Source organism: Eupeodes corollae, chromosome 1 (genome assembly GCF_945859685.1).
Source record: "Eupeodes corollae chromosome 1, idEupCoro1.1, whole genome shotgun sequence".
Classification (NCBI taxonomy): domain Eukaryota; kingdom Metazoa; phylum Arthropoda; class Insecta; order Diptera; family Syrphidae; genus Eupeodes; species Eupeodes corollae.
In genome coordinates, this window is record NC_079147.1 from 225,103,950 (window position 1) to 225,124,417 (window position 20,468).

At 36.5% G+C, this 20,468-nt stretch overlaps 1 protein-coding gene across 1 annotated transcript; it reads right to left on the reverse strand.

Moving 5' to 3' along the window:
* Positions 1-10,412: 10,412 nt before the first annotated feature.
* Positions 10,413-17,668, reverse strand: LOC129941855 (ubiquitin-conjugating enzyme E2-18 kDa). The gene is made up of 4 exons (XM_056050609.1): positions 17,509-17,668; positions 17,214-17,309; positions 16,891-17,077; positions 10,413-11,154 (listed from the first exon to the last, which is right to left on the reverse strand). Exons 1-4 carry the CDS (start codon positions 17,533-17,535, stop codon positions 11,000-11,002), a joined length of 465 nt encoding a protein of 154 aa, XP_055906584.1. The 5' UTR covers positions 17,536-17,668; the 3' UTR covers positions 10,413-10,999.
* Between the last annotated feature and the right edge of the window lie 2,800 nt (positions 17,669-20,468).

The window sequence follows — 20,468 nt, forward strand, 5'->3', positions numbered from 1 at the left end:
TGCGTTTGATCTCAGCCTGGAACTACCTGGAAGTTTTGGCTGTACATGGTGACGTTTTGTCTACGACGTCGGTGTTGTAGGGCCTTTCTTGACGACAGTATGTAATTTTGTTTTCCCTTATGCCCTGCCTCAATACTCACAAAAGGCCAATTGACAGCACGCTGAGTTCTTCCGATTATGTCAATGTCATAAGCATATGCTAGTAATTGGACCGACTTTTGAAAGATGGTGCCTCTAGTGTTGACGTGTGAACTCTGCACTATTTTTATAAGATTGTATAGGCGATGTTAAATAGACTGATTGCTTTATAGTTGGTGCAGCTTAGAGGGTCCCCGATTCGGTTCGATTCATCGGGCATGCTTTCTTCCGACTATATCTTACAGATAAAATGGTGCATGCTCCTAACCAACTTATCTCCAGATGCTTTAAAGAGCTCGGCATCCAAACCATCCGCTCCAGCTCCTTTATTAGACTTCAGCTTAGAAATGGTCATCTTTACTTCGTCTAAGTCGGGAGGACGGGGTTGTTGGCTTTCGTCGTCTATGTTGAATAGATCATCCTGCCTCGGTGTTCCTCTCTCCTCTTCTGCTCATAGAGCTCATAAGCAGCTCTCGTCCTTTTATGCAGCGCCGCTTTGTGTGCCTGTTGTTTGGCTGCATTTGCCTGCCGACATTCCTCATCAAACCAATGGTTCCTTGTTGGTGGCTGCTTGAAACCCAGCACGTCAGAGGCGGCTTCTCTGATTGCATCTTGGCAATGTTGCAACTGATTTTCGATACATTGTGTTGGCGGCTGAGAACTTCGAGAGAGGTTACTTATAACTCGGCCGGAAAGGGATTTGGCGGTCTCTGGCGATTGTAGTCGTTTGACGTTGTACCTTCTCCCAGCACATCCCTGATTTGCCTTGGGTCTAGAAACCCGAAGTGCTACCTTAACTACAACGAGGTAGTGGTCCGTGTCGATGTTAGCTTTTCGGAAAGTTCGGACATCCATGATGCTGGAAGCGTGTCTGGTGTCGATCGCAATATGATCAATCTGGTTGACGGTTGGTTGATCTGGAGAAGTCCAAGTTACTTTGTGGATGTTGAGGTGTGGAAAACGCGTACTGGCTACCATGACGTTTCGCCCCGCAGCAACATCTATGAGCCTGAATCCATTGTCGGAAGTGTTGTCGTGCAGGCTGTTCTTCCCGATTATTCCACCAAAGATGTCTTCGCTTCCTAGCTTGGCATTAAAATTTCCCAGGACTATTTTAAGATCGTCGCTAGCTCGTTTTGTCTAGGAGCTCGAAGAACATATCTTTGGTGTTGTCGTCTTTCTCTTCTATGGGGGCGTACGCGCATATCAGGCTAATGTTGCCGAATTTAGCCTTGATGCGGATGGTCATAAGGCGCTCGTTGATGCACCTATAGTTCAAGACTTGTGGCCTAAGTCTGGCTCTAATGACAAAGCCGCATCCGAATAAGCGCTGTTTTCTCGGTAGCAGTCACCATAAATAATATCGCAGTTTTTCATCCTCTTTTTGCCCGGCCCATCCCATAGTATTTCCTAAATGGCGGTGTTGTCGGTTTTAAAGCAGTCTAGAGCACCCGCTAGTTCTTCGGCCACACGTGGTCTGTTAAGGGCCCTAATATTCCACTCGAATATCCGAAGTTCGTTGTCCTTAATTCGTTTGCGTAGGTTGCCCACAGTAAATCCGTAAATCGCTTGTTGGTGCTTCACAACTATGATTTTTTACGCGGCCAGGAAGGCACCCCGACGGCACAGCCCCATACCTGGAGGGCCAGATCCTTAGTATAATTCCAAAGACGGGGAGCCGGATAAAACCGCCCCTTATAGGCCTTGGCTTCGAATATGCCGAAGAAGCCCTATAAGGTGTTCACAAGTAGTTCAACCTTACTGGAACTGTAGACGACACCGTTGATTCCATCTCTCAAATTCCTCCGGTGCTGTCTGGATAAGGAGAGGTGCCTTAGTGGAAAAACCACTCCCCACCTCTCCCGTTTGCTGCCCCCAACGACTTTCCAATGGGGTTAGAACCCAATCTCCAGTTGAGGTACCCGATGTTCACCAATGTTTACCACGGGGAGATGAGGACGCTTGTGTCTGCCAAACGGTTCTCTTAGAAGCTCTTTCTCTTACTAGAGGGTTTTTTCACGAAAAATTAGCAGACTTTAAATTTATTCAAAGGTAGAGAGCTAGAATTGTGAAATGTGAGCTTTTATAACGATTAAAACGACTTTTCTTCTGCCTGCCTTTTCCATAGCTTTTCACACCCAAATTTGATGAGTCAGATAGCTCAGATATAAAAATTGCCCGTAGACTACGATAATGTAAACAAAAATCCTTAGACTCTGTCAAGGATACGAACAATATCAACACAAAGAAAGTTCATCACCTGTGATGACTATAATAAATTTCATTGCTCTTGTATCTTGCTGTCTCCAGAATTCAAACAGTCTCAACTCGTTTTCATGCGATCACGTCCCCGTCACACGTTTACAAAATCATCCTCAGCAAAAACACAAAACGCTTACAGTCTTACACCATTTAATAGACAATTTGTTCATTTGGCATTTTCGCACGACTCACAAAGTCTACATTACTTTCCTACTTATAATTTATATATGTACACGGACACGGCCCCAGCGCATCGGAGAGACAATAAACCTTACCTAGTGAGGTGACTAGACTTATTGCAAAAAGGAGGAGGTGTCCTGTCCATCGCCTTCGTCGCCGTCTATCTATATGTCACGCCATTCATCCAGCTCGACACATCCGACAAGCATAGTGTGCGCGCATGCGCGACTATGAACTCCAATCGTGTTGACGGTTTTGTCTATTTTTGTTTTTATTTTTGCATACAATTACCTACTGGCCATCATCGCATTTACAATTTACAACGCTCAACAAATAACCAACTGAGGCCCAATATATCACGAACAAGGTAACTCCATATACGACCGACACGACAATATAATGATCAACTGAACGCAAACGCAACGGAAGGAAGATCTAGAGAGATACGGAGGAATGGAGTGCATCATCATCATCGGTGGCCAGTCGTGCGTCGTCGTAGTGGCGTTAACTAGGATTTAATTGTATAGCTTATTTTCAAAGCAATCTTCGTTGATTTATGTGTTCACACCCATCATGGACGGCACGGCTATGGCTATGATGACGTGCCGCTCGACTTCAAAGGGACCACGCACTTGCCATCAGGCATCCACCAAAAACCCCACCGATTAGAATGCAAGAAGAGCGAAGACAAGCGATGATAAGATGGTCAAGAAGAAATGAAAATGCATGTCATTTGGACTCTTTTGAGTTAGGTGCATCTCCATCTCAATCTCCAAGCTAAGTGGCCCTAAAAGTCTTAAAACTTACACACTATATACACGGCCAGCCTAGTGACCACCTTCCGCATGATCATCTCATCGTCGATCGTCGTCGCTCGGTCGTAAAGCAGAAAGCGAAAGTGCAGATGTGCATCATGTGGCGAGAGATAAAGGCTCCCCGCCGCTGGATGGTATCAGATACTATGACAGGCAATTAAGCGACTGAGTTGTTGCCACTCGTGGTCTTGGTCCATGGCACAGCGTCCGCGTCTTCGTCGATCGTTGATCGTCGTCATGTCGTCGATCTACGCTTTTCAGATGGGTGGACGGGACGGGCAATGATATGTATAGTTACGTGTGAATGATGGTGATGTGCGATAGGCGGTGGCCAAACCAGATACGAGTGGAGGAGGTGTAGTATGATTCGAAATACATTTTTGACATTTTATCTCAAGTGTCGATCTTGTTTGTGGTAAAATCCCGACTTCTTTCACTTTCGATTAATGTTTAACTCTTATTGAACCTTCTTTTGTCTTTAGATATCATTAGCGATCATGTACTTACATACATAAGATGCTCTTGGCTTGGCCTTCAGATGTTACAACTGCTTACATTGATATTAATTTTGAAATGGTCAGGGTCATAATCGCTCATCATTTTGTCTTGAGAAGTCGAGATGTCCATTTAAGTACTTACGAAGTGTGAATCAATAAAATGACGGGGTTTGTATAGAAGCTATTAATTTGGATCAAGAAAAGAGTGTAAACCGATTGAACCTGATGATGTCTGAACTGAAGGAAGCTGTTGTGTCTATGCGGATGATCAATGATCTTCATTGATAGCAAGTCTTACGTTGATTGCGAAAGCGAATACCGCATTTTTCATTTCATTTTCAGCTCCTCTCGAAACTCGAAGTGCTGTCAGTCGCTGCGCGCCTTCTTTAATTGATTCCGCAGTCAACAGCAATTTGTTGTGTCGCCAATAATTGAGATCAATTATTTGTGACGCATATTTTGAATAAAACAAAAGAAGTGCCCACAACTGAATCAACGCAAGGCACTAAGGCACGCACCGTACGCTACGACCGCGACTTCGTCAACGCACTCACTTGCACTCCAGACCAATAGTGAATCAGTTTAAGTGTAAGTACTTACTATTTAGTGCCGAACGTTTATGGGCAACGGAGCAGGTTCGAGTTTTATTTTCTTGCAGAAACTCTTGGTAAAAAAACATCATCATTCACGGAGTTTATTGTCTTGAATGCCGCAATACATGCCGCCTTGCCCGCCACGCTGCGCCATCAACGGTAAGACCATCTGGGACATACCTTCGTTTAAGAAATCAAATGGAACAGAGCGTTTTCCCTTAAGTGGCTTATTACAACTTAATATTCGGATCGGACTGGACACCTTTAGGTGAAGTTGTCGGGCAGCAATTCACTTCCATAGATGGACGCATAATTTGTGTGGCATGCAACTCTTGCTTTTTAATAAAATATTGAATAACATATGGAATTCTGTTGGTATCTGACATTCAAGTGGCGACTTAAAATATAAAAGATACCGTCGCGTCGTCGTCGTCTTCGTAGATATGGAAATTCAAGGTAACACAAAGAGAGAAGTTTCAAGAAAAAAATATTTGCAGAAAACTTAACTTTATACTTGACGTCTTCTCATTTAAATATCTCTATGATTGCACTTTCTTTGTAAAATTTAAGTTACTTACTGAATTTAAATTCATTCCATCGAATTTTAGTGCCTCCCTTCCTTAGTCTTTTGAGTCAACCCAGAGTCCCGATTATGGAATTCGCAGCGAATCGTTTTGCTAGCCAGTTTGCCATCTTTCAATGGGCAGGTTCAGACGACATAAGGGACTTGAAAGTTAGGCAAGTTTCTAGTATCCGAGTGGCAAGCTGCCAAAAAATTGCCTTCCAATTAAGGCAACTTTAATGGAAAGTTGACTGCAAAGATAGTCAAGAAAAATCTCCCTAACTATCAAAATGACATTTGATAATGTTTTTTGTTTCAACTAAAAGCTGAACTTTATTACTCTATGATTTATTTATTTTCTGCACAAAGAGGTTTGTGAATTCAATCAAAACAAAACACAATTTGTGGAAAGCTGTCAAATCACTGGAATATAGTAAGAAAAAGTCATACCAAAAGTTTCAAATCATTGGAATATAGGAAGAAGTATTTTCTGTTCACAGCGAATTCGTTAATAAAGAAATACGACGCGAGTCGAGTTTTAAAGGTCAAATTGAAAACGATCCGCCGTGCCGCGAACCTCATGGCTGAATCAAAAACACACTTCAGCTTCGTCTGCGTTACTGTGGGGGTGCTTCGAGGTTGCTTTGATGACATTTCTATTGTTTTATCCCTTCAAAGAGCAAATATTTAGTTTGTTGACATTTTTTACAGCTGTTGAGCTGTCAGCCAAAGCAAATGTTCAGATAATTGATGGCTGAAACACAAACACGCTTCAGCTTCGGCTTCGCCTGACGTTTACGAGTTCAGCCATAGGAATTCAATGCATGCTATCACAATTGAGCTTAGACCTCACGTTTCATTTGACAATCGTAAGGAAAAGAACGTAATGTAACGTTATGTGAATCCAAACGGAAGCTCTAGTTCAATTATCGAACATTTGCTTTGTCTGACAGCTCAACAGCTTTAACAAAATATGAACAAACAAAATATTTGCCCTATGGAGGGATGAAATAATAGAAATGTCATTCAAAGCAACCTCGAAGCAGGCCTAACGTAACGCAGACGAAGCCGAAGCTGAAGCGTGTATGTGTTTCAGCCATAATTGAACTAGAGCTTCCGTTTCGAGTCACATTACGTTCTTTATCTTACGATTGTCAAACGAAAGGTTAGGTCGAAGCTCCATTGTGATATCATGCATTGAATTCCTATGGCTGAACTCGTAAACGTCAGGTGAAGCCGATGCTGAAGCGTGTTTGTGATTCGGCCATCATAACCAGGCCCCATAAACCTCCTCAATTACCATCTGAGAATATTTAAATAAAAATTGGAAAATGAGTGGTTCTTTATGAAAACAAAAACATATATCTTCAGTCTGTTTTTTAAGACGGGAGATTCGGACAACATAAGGGCTTCATTTTATGAACGTACATTTTGACTAAGGCAACTAATTAGTTTCCCAAGTGTCATGAATTTCAAAGTTAGAACTTTACTTCATAAACCTCTATTTTAAGTTCATAGTAGAAAAGCTACCAGAAATATTATTGTCTACAAAACACTCCTTACGCAAGCAGCTACAAGTCCATCTCGACTTAAATTTCGTATTTTAAAGAAATATTATTTATTTCTTTTCCAAATTGACAAGAATCTTATTTTCCAAAAACCAATGAATGAATTTTTGAAGAAAATAAATAAATCATAGAGCAATGAAATTCTGTCCGTCTTTTTGACAGAAGTAAACTCGACTTGATAGTTAAGGAGATTTGTCTTAAATAACTTTTCAGTCAACTTTCCAATAAAGTTCCCTTTATTGGAAGGCAATTTGTTGGCAGCCTGCCTGAACCTGCCCTATATCTTTTCTTCTGATTTGGACTTTTTGACAGCTGTCACTTTATTTATGCCAAATTTTGGAGTACTTTTTGCAGCAATCGAAGATTTATCAATCATCTCGGACTAATCTGCCTTTTCTTCTTTTTTTATAATTAGAGGGCACTCAAGGGGTTATTAATACCCTTAACATGTTTAAAGTTTGAATACACTGCGAGCTTTAGGAAAATAGGGAAGTATTAAAGAGGAGATACCGATGTACATTGGTCTTAAAGTTTTGAATATCAAAATGATAGGGAAAAGCATAGCTGGGTAAAGCATTCCACATTCTCGATGTGTGGTTAAAAAAAGAATCTCTGTACTTGACAGTACGTCCGAAATTGAGTTCAAGGTTAAACTGGTGTGCGTTCTTAGAAGTACGAGTATTACTACTGAATTGTTTGAGAGGAGGAATGCAACTGGCTAATTCGACAGAACACTGTTAATAAAAATATCGGTAGAACAACGAAAGGCATGAAACATTACGGCAGTGTTCGAGTGACGTAATTGTTTCGGTTATAATTCTATCGCCTATCATTTTCAAAGCCCTTTTTTGTATCCTATCTAAAGGGCTCCAACTTCTTTTTGGGCCTCCTGCCCAAACATGCGAGTTATATTCAAGTTTTGGACGAATGAAGCCAGATCAGAAGGGCTGACAAATTTCTTGCACCGTCGGTGAAATCCTAAGAACATAGCAGCATTTTTGGCAATATCGAATGCGTGATCATTCCATAAGAGGTGATCTGTGATACACATACCGAGTATTGACAATTGATTAGTTTCCTAAATGGAAGTGCCACTCATGGATAGCGGCATCGGGGATGGGTTTCGCTTTGACTAAAGGAGTCAGGAGACTAAAGGAGAGCTTATCATGCGCCGCCATTGAAGTTCCACATCCGAAGAACAAGGAGGTGAATCTAGAAACGAATACTAAAAGCTGGAGGGTACGACAGTCAGCGAAAAAGTTTAATGGATTAGAAGTGGCAGACAAGAGATCGTTTATGAATATGAGGAAGAGAGTCGGAAACAAAACGGAGCCCTGGGGAACACCAGCATTGATTTTATGAATTTCAAACTTGAAACATGTATTAAACGGTTTGAAAGGTAATTTCTAATTCTAATTTCTAATTCTAAACAAAGAAGAGATTCGTTGATACCGAAAGCACGCATTCTCGATAAAAGAGCAAGGTGCTAGACTTTATCAAATGCCTTTGAAATATCAATTGCAAATCTTACTTTCTCCAAAACGATGTAAAGATTTGTTCCACTGTTCAGTGAGATAAACCATGAGATCACCAGTGGACCTACGAAAGCCATAATGTCGGTCATTAAGAAGCTTCCGTTCTTCGAGATATTTCTTGAGCTCATAATTAATAAGCGTTACCATGACTTTGGAAGGAAGGGACGTGGGTACTATTGGACGATAATTAGGGGGGAGGATGATTCGCCTTTTTTAGGGACAGCATGTAGAGTAAGAAAGATGGAAAAGCTAATGCAATGGTTTTGCCAGCGTTAAAGAACACCTCTTCAGAACAAAAGGGGGAATACTACCTGGACCAGCTGATTTGTGTATATCAAATGTCTTTCAGTAATTAATTTAATTCAATTCGGCTAACCTTTCTTAAATCAATTAAAAATAAACCAATTCCAATTTAACGGAAAATATATACTTCCCTAAAGCGTTTTATTAAACAACAAAAAAAACGTTTAAATAAGATAACAAAACAAAAACTCTTACGTAATAAACTAAAAACGATAAAAAGAACAGAAATAATTTTGATTTGTTTTTTATTGCACTTGCTGTTAAATATGACTAGGTCTTGAAGCTGAGTTTCATTTGATTATTTGCATTCAAGTACCTAATCAGTTGCCTCCATAATGAAGGAATACAAAATCTCACGCTCCAGCATCACTTTACACAGAACAAAGAAAGGGTGACAATCAAAACAGTGACGGTCAACTATCGGCCTACGAAATTCTTCCTCTGTTTTCCAAAAAAAATCAATTTCATCTGGATATCTTCTACTAGCGTTGCCAGCTACATCTACTTTCGTGGACAAAATCTCAATAAGTTTTTCTTGTTGCGCCCTTAACCCATTTATTACCAAAGACATTTTATATTAAATTTTCTATATTCTGATATCATAACTTTATTAAATGGTGTCAAAAAAATACATTTATTATTATTTTTTTAAAGTAGGAAGTGTGGTTTTCAAGATGTACCCAAGCAGGTACAATGGGAACATATGGTTGCTCATTATGTGTATGAAATTTCTTAAAGCATTCTTTTTCGACAAACAGAACTATGTTGCAGAACTCGAAAACCCATCTGATTCGCATGTGGCATACTCTGCTTCTAAGAGACTCCTTCAGATAAAGCAACACTCGTTGATATGGAGCCTTTCATATTCATCTTGTTTAGCACAAAATTATAAGAACGGTTCATCGACATATCAGTACCTCTTTTAAACCAGCGTGGTTGGCTATGAGATTGCCTAGATATTGAGGCTCTTATCACTGATAAAGGAACTTCGTCCTCGCTATCAAAATCCTCATTCCAAATAGAAGATCTTAATCCAAATTGTATGCGTCTATTTTATCCTCGTCTGAATTGAAATGAAATTGCATTTTAAAAGTTATCGAATCTCCTTCCATAAAATGAGGAGGTTGAGAATGCATTGAATTTTATTCTATAAAAAATGAAGCTTTCACTATTTCCCAATGCACCCACGCGGGTACACCTAACTTAACTCGTACTAACTTAGCGTAAAAATAAATGAATACTTGATTTTGATTTGATTTTATCAAAAATAAAAAGGAAATTAATAAAACGAATATTTTTACTATTGCAAAATACGGGCCAACGTCTGAAAAACCAAGAATATCGCAATCGCACCTGACGCGGTGTAATAGAAAAGACTTCCGTTTTAGTTTGTTTACGATACACTCCTGCCTTCCTACTTGTTGAAAACACGTCAACCAACAAAAAAAAATTGAATTTAATCTAAACATATTTGAAGAAGGACAAAAGTAAATCAATAATGTTGTTAAATTATCTGTACCCAAGCGGGTAAAGTGGAAGTAAATGGGTGTTGTTTCTTTAAAATATTAAAAACAAAATAAGGTTAAAGTTAATTTATGTAAATAGGTTAGGTTAAAGTGGCTGTCCGTAGAACGAAACAATTAGGCCAGTTTAATGGCCCATTGTGATACCACATGAATCTTGAGGCTTCCTCCTAAGCCCAATGGAACCAGCTTGAGTCCCTTACGAAACGTGAGAGGCTGATTATACCGATATGATTTAGATCGTTAAAGAAGAATTCTCCTAGGTAAATACGACCCTACTAATTTAAATATCTTTTCAAAAGTATTTTCTAAGTTTCCATTTTGTTAGCATTAATTTCGTTTCAAAGTTTTTTCCTCAAGGCTTTTTACATCTGTTTTATTTTCTACACAAAATGCAAAATATCTATAAATAATACATTTTAAGAAAACAATAAAATAGAAATTATGAATTTCACACAGTTTATTTAAATTTTTGATATACATATTGTTTATTTTCTGTTTTTAATATAGTTCACAATAATTGTCTTATTTATTCTGTTTTTGTTTTTATTAAATTGTTCTTTTTGTTTGTTTTGCACATAGACATTTTGGTTCTATGTAATATTTATATTCATTTTTATATATCTGCTTATTAATTTTATTTATTTAAGAGTTTTGTTTTTTTACTATGAGCAGTGATTTTGTTTTCTTATTCTCATTGCTATTTCGATAAGTAGACATTTTTTAAAAGTTTCACTTAAAAATAGTTCCTTTATTTTTCTTCTTTCTCTTCCCACACAAAAAACCTTTTTTTTGGATTTTTTTTATTTTAAATTTAATCCATGCATTTTCTTTTATTCATATTTTTGTTTGTATAAAGCAAGATATTGAGGTCTTATATAAAATAATTTGTTGGACATTTTTTGTTTTCTTTTTTATTTTTGAATTAAGAATGAAAGTAAATCACGAAAATATAAATTAAAGAAAAGAAAAAACAAATATTAATAAAATATTTGAAAAGCGGGAATATAGCGATAATTAATATTAATCCGTTGGTCTTTTCTCGCTATTTTTTCTTGTATACTCTTCGGCGTTTTTGATGAACTTCTTACGGTCTTTAAGATACTCTTCGGCAACGTCTGCTCGCAGTGGATGCTCTGGCTCGGGATCATTCACAAGTGCTACTAACGCTTGGATAACTAAAATTAAATTATTAAGTAGTTTTTTTTTTAATTATTATTTATTGGATTTTATATTTCTGTGTTGTGTTATGTGTGATTTATTAGGATTGATGTATGTGTGTTGATGATTGTTTTTTGTTGGTTTTTCACTGAACACTTAACTTTAATGATAAAAGACACTTCAAGGAAAGAGTGTTTTATTTAGACGGGGGCATTGCTTTTACAAAGTAGGTCCTTTTGACAGGTGTCACTCGATTTATGCTCAGTTTGGTTTGCAATTTCATAATGGATAGACTTACTTTTCAGAAAAGTTTTCAAATTGTGCACATTTTGTACCGAAATAAGGTAAGGTTAGATAATGTGAAGTCGTTTGTTTGCGCTGATTAGCCCGAGACAAAAGTTATAGAAAATTGGGCCTTTCAGATGAAATTTATTCGATCCGGCCGCGGCGGCCACTTGACCGAAATTATTTTAAATACATACTCGTAAAGGCAAACCCTTACCTTTATAACGGAGCTAAATTCTTCAAGTACCCGTAGTACCTTTGGCATGATGGTTAATGCGTTGGACTGTTATGCCAGAGGTCTTGGGTTCGATCCCTGCCTATGCCGTCTAAAGTTTTGTTCCCGGTTACTGCTTGTTGCGAAATATTGAAGAATTCTCCAAGAGTAATCCTTGTCATGAAAAGTGGCTTCTCAAATTAGCAGTTTGGATTCGGCTTAGGTCCCCTCCATCCCTGACATCATTACTCGCACACAGGAATGGTTGAGAGCTGTATGTTTGAGAATTTGTATCCTCATAAAGTTTCCCTACTTAAGAGCGATTATTTTGCCTTGAACAAATTTAAAGCTTTTGTGTGCATACAAAATGAAAATAAACAGAGTTCATTTCCATGTAGTAAATTGGTACAACTTTCGATCACCAGTTTAAAGTTGTTCAATCCTGAATGCCCTTTGTTCACAAAAGTCGCCTGAAATCAGTTGTTGTGTCACAAATAATGGTATATGTCAATTAGCATTTTTGTTTCCGAAAGTATTTGTGAAAAACAAAAATAAATTATTCATCATAAGAACGCAATCTACACAAGATATAAAATATTTAAGTACAGCATTGAACTTAAAATTTAAAGACTTTTTCGTTTTGCCAAACATCAACAAATAAATTACGTGGACATCAACTTTATAGAACAAATGAAGTTTTAGAGGTCATTGTCGACTTTGGGCTTCTTTCTACTCTCTTCTATTCTCTTTATGGTTTCCTAAAAACTCAGAAAAGGTGCATTCAGTCTAAGAATTAAAAAGCCACAACTATGTATGTCCCTGCACAAGATCCACAAACGGGAGTAAAATTTATGAGACCTTTCATATGACAAAGCTCAAAAGTTGTTCCATCAAAAGGAAGCCAAATAATTAATTTATTGCTTTTTGCAGGACGATCTTAACAACGATCTTTGTGGAGTAGTTTGTTTGTTGAGGCCACCTTATTTCGACCTTTCCCAGGACTGCAGAGCCAAATTAAGTAATTAACTAAGAGTCAAAATCAACTGATTTAATATTTCACAGATGGTAGTTAAAAGTGATTGATAAATGAATGTCATAACAAAATCTCAATACGTACTGAGCTACTAGTCTTACAAAAAACAAGAGAAAGTAGGCATACTATCACTTGGTATTGATGAATCTCTTCTATTTTGAGTTCAAAATTACGTTTAGGGCCGCTCAATTCAAGTGAAGAAGGGTACTAACCTGAAATCCCCAAAGTAAACGCTTTTGTACCTCAGGGTTCCATTTTGTCTCCGACATTAGTTTTAAATTTTTTGAATTATCTTCTGTTTGAAGCTTCGAACCCATTAACTTCTTACTCACTGACGACAGTACCCTCAGCTTTTCATATCCGTTTTTTTATTTACATCCTTGTCCTTGGGAAGTGTACTACCAAGAGCAGAATAACGTATTCTGATTTTAACAGCATTAAATTAGGAATCAAAAACCGTGTAGAATTTAATGCGTCGAACACTTAATGTTTCTACTTTTGCAAAAGCGTAACCATTTCCCAATACCATTATCCATGAGTGATACTTGCATCGAGGAGACTAAACCAGCTTTTACTTCTAGGCTTATGCAACACAAACCATCGCTTGTGAATTAAGCACAATTTGTTTTTTTTTTATAATTTACAGCACTCTATTGGTTCTTAGTTAATATTTAAGCACATTGCCAGCGTTAGGAAAATATGAAAGGACTTAAGAGTAGATACCGGGATCATCATCAATATGGGAGGTGAAAACAGAGTTGGCCAAAGCATTCCACATTCTCGATGTGCGATTTAAGAAAGAATCTCTATACATTAAAGTACGTCCGAAATTGAGCTGAAGGGTAAACTGATGAGCATTCCTGACATGGCCATTGCTTCGCCCGATACTCAATTATTCAAATAACTAGGCAATTGGCCTTATAACGTACTTTGAACATATTTGAAAAGGGAGCTCTAAAAATGATAGGCGATTGTACTCCTACTGATAATCCAGAAAGTTTTTCACCCCAAAAAATCCGACAGTTTTGATACTTGGCACATTTACTAAGGGATGTCTGGTTATGACCCAAAAACAAGTGCCCAAGAATTCAGAATTCGACGTCAGCTCTAGCGGCAGTTAAGAAAAACATGGAGATTGTTTCAGTTTTTCACATTTATCTCGAAAACTATTTGTTGTATCAAAAAATGTTGTCCCAAAAAATTAAAGCTCATTAAATTTTATAAAAAAAAGGTTTCATGATTTTGTTCGTATCTGTTATAGTTTATAAAATAACTCTAGCGGCGGTGAAGAGAAACATAAGGTTTTTTCGGATTTATCTTAAAAACTATTTGCCGGATCAATAAATAATCTTCTACAAAATTAAACGCATTTGCTAAGTACACTATCAGTGATTCTACGCCTTGGTGTCAAGCCACCCATACTCTTCACTCCATATTAAAGTAAGCATCTTGCACAAAGTTTTTAAATTCATCTGGGGTCATCACAGAAGACAGTTTTATCATGTCCTGCAAATACAGGTGACATTATTTGGTGTACGAGAAGTGTCCGGCGGCATGGAAATATGGAATCATATACTTCACACAGTTAATATGGGCATTCCAATCGCCAGCCGTTAAGTTTGAATAAAATCTTTAAGCAATGTAATCATAATAAACAACTGAATCCATAAAGGCTGTTGGTTTATTAGATTTGAGTTTGTTAAGATTTGTTTATAGTTTCTCACTATTGGATCAAATGATAGTTTTGTTTTAGTGCACATTACGAAGGAGACTCATCACGAAAATTTTTCATGAGATTTTGGATTTCCTCTAATTCATGTTGGCTTATGTCGACTTGTTCCATTATTACAATAGCTAAAGATGTTTGTATTAGTATTAAAACACGAACTGCTCTAGCGAAAGCTTTTTTTTGCAACAACTTTTCAACAGGAACTGGGGCGTATATAGTACTCATTTACTCGTGCAGGCCACTTTCACTCATTAGAAAACCTATTCGAACAATATAGAACATTAAGAGGTGAAATCCACCCAATCTGACTACGCATTTTGATAGACGGGACTTCGATGAAGTTGCGGCAATGATTCCTCTACTTTGTATATAAAGATGCTTTTCAAATGCTACCACCAGGCATTTTTCGTCAAATTTTGCAACACACACTGCCAGCATAATGCAATGCAGTGTAAAGTGTATTATAGTCGGACGGTGGAGAGTTTATGAACGGAAAGGGAATGATTTTAGTTTTTTCACTAAACAAGCCTATTGTTATTGAGTGCATGTACCCTTTCCTTCCTATAACATCGTAAATGCCAATTAACTTTGATGCCAACCAAAGAGTGTCATATTGTTTTGGCTTTGGAACACGTATTCACATTCTCAAAAACTAAATTTTTTAATCCCCCATATGTTTTCTGAAATGTTTCCAAATGAAATGTATTTAGTCCTTCTAACTTTCTGACATTAAAGTCCGCATTATCAAACACAAATTGGTTGAATGAACCGCTGTGATTTTGTCACAACTGAGCTTCATAGTATGAAGAATAAAAACCTAAGCTTGATAAGGGTTATCAATATAGAATATAGAACCAAGCTTTCTGTATATAAATAAGACTAGGCTGCTTAGTATTGAACACATGAATCATCTGGGACGCACAACTGCTATGCCCTATTGCGATGCACTTTCTTTTTCTATTTTCAATGTTCGTTTTCTTTTGTATAAGAGCTTCTAGAAACGTTTTTAGGTTTTTAGGTACACAATCGTCAACAACGTGTTTGAAAAGATCATCACATGTTTTCATGCCTATAGAGTTATTTTACAAACTAAAACAAGTACAAACAAATTAATATCATAATTTTTAAGAAAATTTAATAAGCTTTAATTTTGTAGAAGATTATTTTTTGATACGACAGTGAGTTTCCAAGATAAACCCGAAAAACCAAAAAAAACGGATGTTTCTCTTCACTGCCGCTAGAGTTATTTTATAAACTATAACAGATACAAAAAATCATGAAGTTTTTTGTTATAAAATTTAATGACCTTTAATTTGTGGAACAAAATTTTTTGAATATAAATTTTCAACTAAACGTGAAAAACTGAAAAAACAACATGTTTCTTTTAACTGCCACTAGAGCTCACGTCGGATTCAAAACTGTTTGATTTTTTTTGAGGTGAATTCAATTTTTTTGTTCATTGTCTGGACTATGAGACATTCGGTACTTTTGAATAATGCCGCAAGGTCTCATGTTTATCATTATTTTATCGCTACATCCATGAACAATACTCTACCTTCAAATAATTCAATCTTAATGACGTACTTCTAGAAATGCTCATCATTGCACCCTTGAGTCCAATTTTGGACGAATTGTTAGAACCTTCTTTGTTACTCTATCCTTCTTTCCCAATTACTCGCACTGTGTTAAATGATAATAGGGGTATTTAAAACCCTGGGCAGCCAATTTGATAATTTCATATTGATATAAAAACTATTGGAACCACTTGAAAATGTCACAATGGCGTCTATTGTTTCAAAGATTCTTATTAGAAATTTTTCAGTCGAATTAAATTTTAATTAATCCACGGCCGAAAGGTGATAGTCATATTTGACTCTTGACAATTACCTATCACTTTGGCCGATACCACCCCAGATCTGGGCTCCATAAAGATATTAGTTATTACATCATTCATCCTAAAATATACTCGTGAATAAAATAAATCCATTGTTACTAAAGATAATTATGGCTTAAGCTATTCGAGCGATTTCGATTGATAAGCGACATTGAACACGAACGTTTAAAAAGTAAAAAAAAAACTAGAACTCAGTTGTTACTTGGGAATTGTACCAAATTTTTTGAGCTGACAGAGGTGAAGTCAAAGCATAGTAAAAACATTGGTGAAGCAACATTGAACTCACGAAAACTATTTGTAGTAGTTCACCAGAATGAAGCTTTGTCTAGAGTTCAGTTAAACCAAAATAGTTCTTTGAATGTTTATGTTCGAAGCCATTTCTTGTGTTAACTAGAAATGAGAATCCAATTGAATCCATTTAATAATTTTCCCAATAAGAATCCTTCCAATATTGTGTTCATTGTTTTGTTGTATCAAATTCAATAGAATACCTTAATTGCAATATTTTTGTTTCAACATTGAACAAAGGAATCATACAAATCAAAACCTTCTTTCCGAGGACAAACTTTATAAATAGATGTACTCTGTCTTTAATTACCTTGATCTGTTCTTGTTGCAGGCTTCCAATTTTCCGTGCTAATTATTGGAAGACAAACTTGACCCTTCTCATCGATGTTAGGGTGATAGATCTTTGTTTTGAAGTTAATTTTTGGTGGCTTGAATGGATATTCAGCTGGAAAATTTATTTCAATTCGAAATGCTCCTTTGTTGTAAGGTGGGTTTTCCTGCAAAATGCAAAACGCAACATTGTGAATTTCTCAAAACACACAAAAAAAAACGAACTACACATAAATAAAATGTATGACGATGATTCATATTATTTATATCGCACTAGACTATTCTGGAATTTCATAAACTTACTGGCACAATCAGCCCCGTCCACCGCAGAAGATTCTGGTCCTCTATTAGAACCTCTCTGAAGGATCTAAGTCCAGAAGCCTGCAAATCGGTGAGCTCCTGAAAAACAGTTTAATTGAGAAAAAAGAAAAAATCAATTACGAGCAAGAAAAATAAACGGAGACAAAATTATGAAAACTATCTTAGCAATTTCCATTTCATCACTTTGCCGAATCCCGTCTCAAAACTAATTAAATTTTAGGTTTGTTTTATTTTTTTCTCAATTGGATGAATTGATGCAATTTCGAGTTTGACTCACTTTTTTCAGCCTTCTTGTAGCTGCCATTTTTTTATAATTTCTTTTTTCGTATTCGTCGTAACCTCCAGCAGCAGCACAGCACAGCAGTAGCTTCTTCTCTTCGACAACGACAAGACAATTCGACTTTCGACAAACCAAAACCGATTTTTCCTTTTTTTTTTCTTTGCAGAAGCTCGCGCTGTCTGAAACGTCAGAATTGTGTATTTTGTTTGCTGAAGGTTGGTGTGCTTGGTTTTAATTCAGTACAAGTGCAAGCGACATCTACAGTTTGATTGTTGGAATGGTATCTAAGGGCGGATAAACCAACGCAATTTAATGTCATGGAAAGAAATGTAGTTATATTGTAGAGATTAGAGTTTGCATTTTTATTTTAAAAATAATTAAGGGTAAGTGGTTGTCGCTCGGATAAACTCCAGCTCCAAAAAGCCCAATTGGGCTCGCATGTCAGAGTACATGCGTTCATATACTACTTGAAAAATACTCTAGCGGTGTTATATCGCAAGATCTTGGAAGCCACTCCACAGTCCAACGACGTGTGCTAATGCGCATGCATAGCGCACACCCAACTATTTTTTGGTTATACATTTGTAATTTCTTAACGTTGTTCAGAAGAGTCTCTTAATTTGGCCAGTTTCCAAGATTTCTAAAAATGTTCTCAGTTGGATTGACAAAGCAGAAGAATGTAATATGAACACACTTCTCTACTCTTTCTCACCTAGCAATCATTATAAGCTTTTTTCTTCTCTCCTCCTTTCTTGAATTCTGGGATAAAGAATTCTTGAGATCTATTCTAAGATATCTCATGGGAAAAGTTAAAAATTTGTTTAAGAAATGTTGTTTATTTTTCTGAGCATACGAAAATATCTGAGATCTTTAAAATATAAAGAACGGACAAATAAATAATTAAAGTGACAGCTGTCAAAAATACAAACTCCACAAACAAAAAGTATTGGCAGATTGAAAAGGACATGTCTAAAAAATAACATCGGTTATGATGAAAGTTTCCTGAAAAATTCTTTATTTCAGATTTCTGGAATAATTTGTTCTTTCTTGACAACAATAAATAATTAAATATATTTTTAAAAACACAACAACTCAGTTCAAGTACATAATATGTTGGCTTGCGAAATTCGGTGGATTTTAAAGTTAAGCCTTTTCTCCATTTCAATAACATGGAAATAAACGTATTCATTGGAATATTCTACTCAATGGCTGCATTTAATCTCGAGTTGGATAGGCTATCTTGAATATGTGGATTTTAAGATGACTTATTGAACGAGTTTTTGAGAAAGTTCTACAAAAGCGGACAAAAATGAAGCTGTCGAGTAAAAAAATTATTGTAAAATAACAATTGGTAACTTTAACAATTCACTGGGTTTTTACCGAAAATCATACACATTTAAAATTAAATTAAGTGTCGGGTTCTTTCAAATTCAACTAAATGTTGAATCAGATATTCTGTCAGATACTAGCTTATATCATAGAGCAGGTTCAGGTGACTTAAGGAACTTGAAAGTAAGGAATGTTTCTAGTATGTGATTGGCTAGCAGCTAAATAATTACCTTCCAATGAAGGGAACTTTATTGGAAAGTTAAATGGAGTGTTAATCAAGAAAAATCTCCCTAACTATCAAGTCGAGTTTACTTCTGTCAAAAAGACAGTTGATAATGTTTTTTCATTCATCTAAAAGCTAAATTTTATTACTCTATGATTTATTTATTTTCTGCACAACTTCATTTAATGTTTTTTTGGTTGTGTAAGTCGGAAGCAACTTAAAATTAAGTTGCTAAGCCTATAAGTCTTAGAGGATGAATTTTTAGTACAATTCTTCACATTAGTCAGCAGTGACACCTAGGCAAACAGTCTGCAAAACAAAAAATTCACTGCCTTCGTTAAGTTCGCTAAGCAGACATTATTTCCGCGCTACTTTCTTTTTAACTCAAGACCTCTTCCTGACCAGACGTGTCAAACTACTTTCAAAACGATCTAAATTTGCTAATCCAGCATTACCTTATATAACCTTATATACGGTCGAAATAAGTTACAAATCCCCGAGGTAAGACACTTTATAGCACCTTCGTACTACGTCGTATATCGCATTATACCTATTTTTTTTTCCTAATTAGAACAACCTTAATACAACCAAATTCTTCCAAAGAGAAGTTATTTTCATTTATCCATTCACTTGACCGGGAAATAATAGAAACAAGTGTGATACGTGCGTGTACTTGTGGCCGGTGGCAGCCTTCGGGAAGAGAAACAAAAATCATCTCGTCCACCTATTTTTTACACGAAAAGTACAGTCGCGACACTCAAATTCTATTAATTTCAACAACCTGGTGTCCAACAGAACTTAACCGCTGAGTGCGAGCAGACCCAGCGTGCAACAAGCTTAGTCGGCGCACTGCAGCGCCAGCGGTCCGACAAACTCAATGATCAACACAAAATAGAAGAAGAAATTACAAAAAAAAAAAGAAACCATCAATAATACACTACCAAACATTATCCGAAAATATTCTTCATAAATAACTACCATCATACCATCATATCATCCTATCATCCTATCATCCAATCAACATCATTAATTTTATAATTAAGTTTAACAATAATATCGTCACTCCACGATCAAAGCAAAAAAATAGAGCACAAAAGTATGCCACATGTTTTCCTCAGATTCGTTTGCCGAAAGAAACCAAGAAAACTACAAAGATGCTGTGCACACCATCTCTGGAAGTATGGTAAGTCAATCATCATTCAATTATTTAATATCATGATATAAAAGTAGTGAACTTATGTGCCCTATTAGAAGCTATCTCAAACTTTAAAAAAAAATACCATTATTATTGTAACGTTTATGTTTGCGAGTAGAGTGTGTGAAAGCAACCACAACAACAAGAAGAGAAGACACAAACTTTTACAAATCGATTTCTCTTAAATTTACTTTTTACTTAAATAATAAA

Excerpts from the sequence above, each read along its gene's own strand:
- LOC129941855 (XM_056050609.1), bottom strand. The coding sequence starts at position 17,535 with ATGGCAGCTACAAGAAGGCTGAAAAAA. Across the intron at positions 17,078-17,213 it reads GGACGGGGCTGATTGTGCCA|GAAAACCCACCTTACAACAA; the intron begins GTAAGTTTATGA and ends TGCATTTTGCAG. Across the intron at positions 11,155-16,890 it reads TGCAACAAGAACAGATCAAG|TTATCCAAGCGTTAGTAGCA; the intron begins GTAATTAAAGAC and ends ATTTAATTTTAG.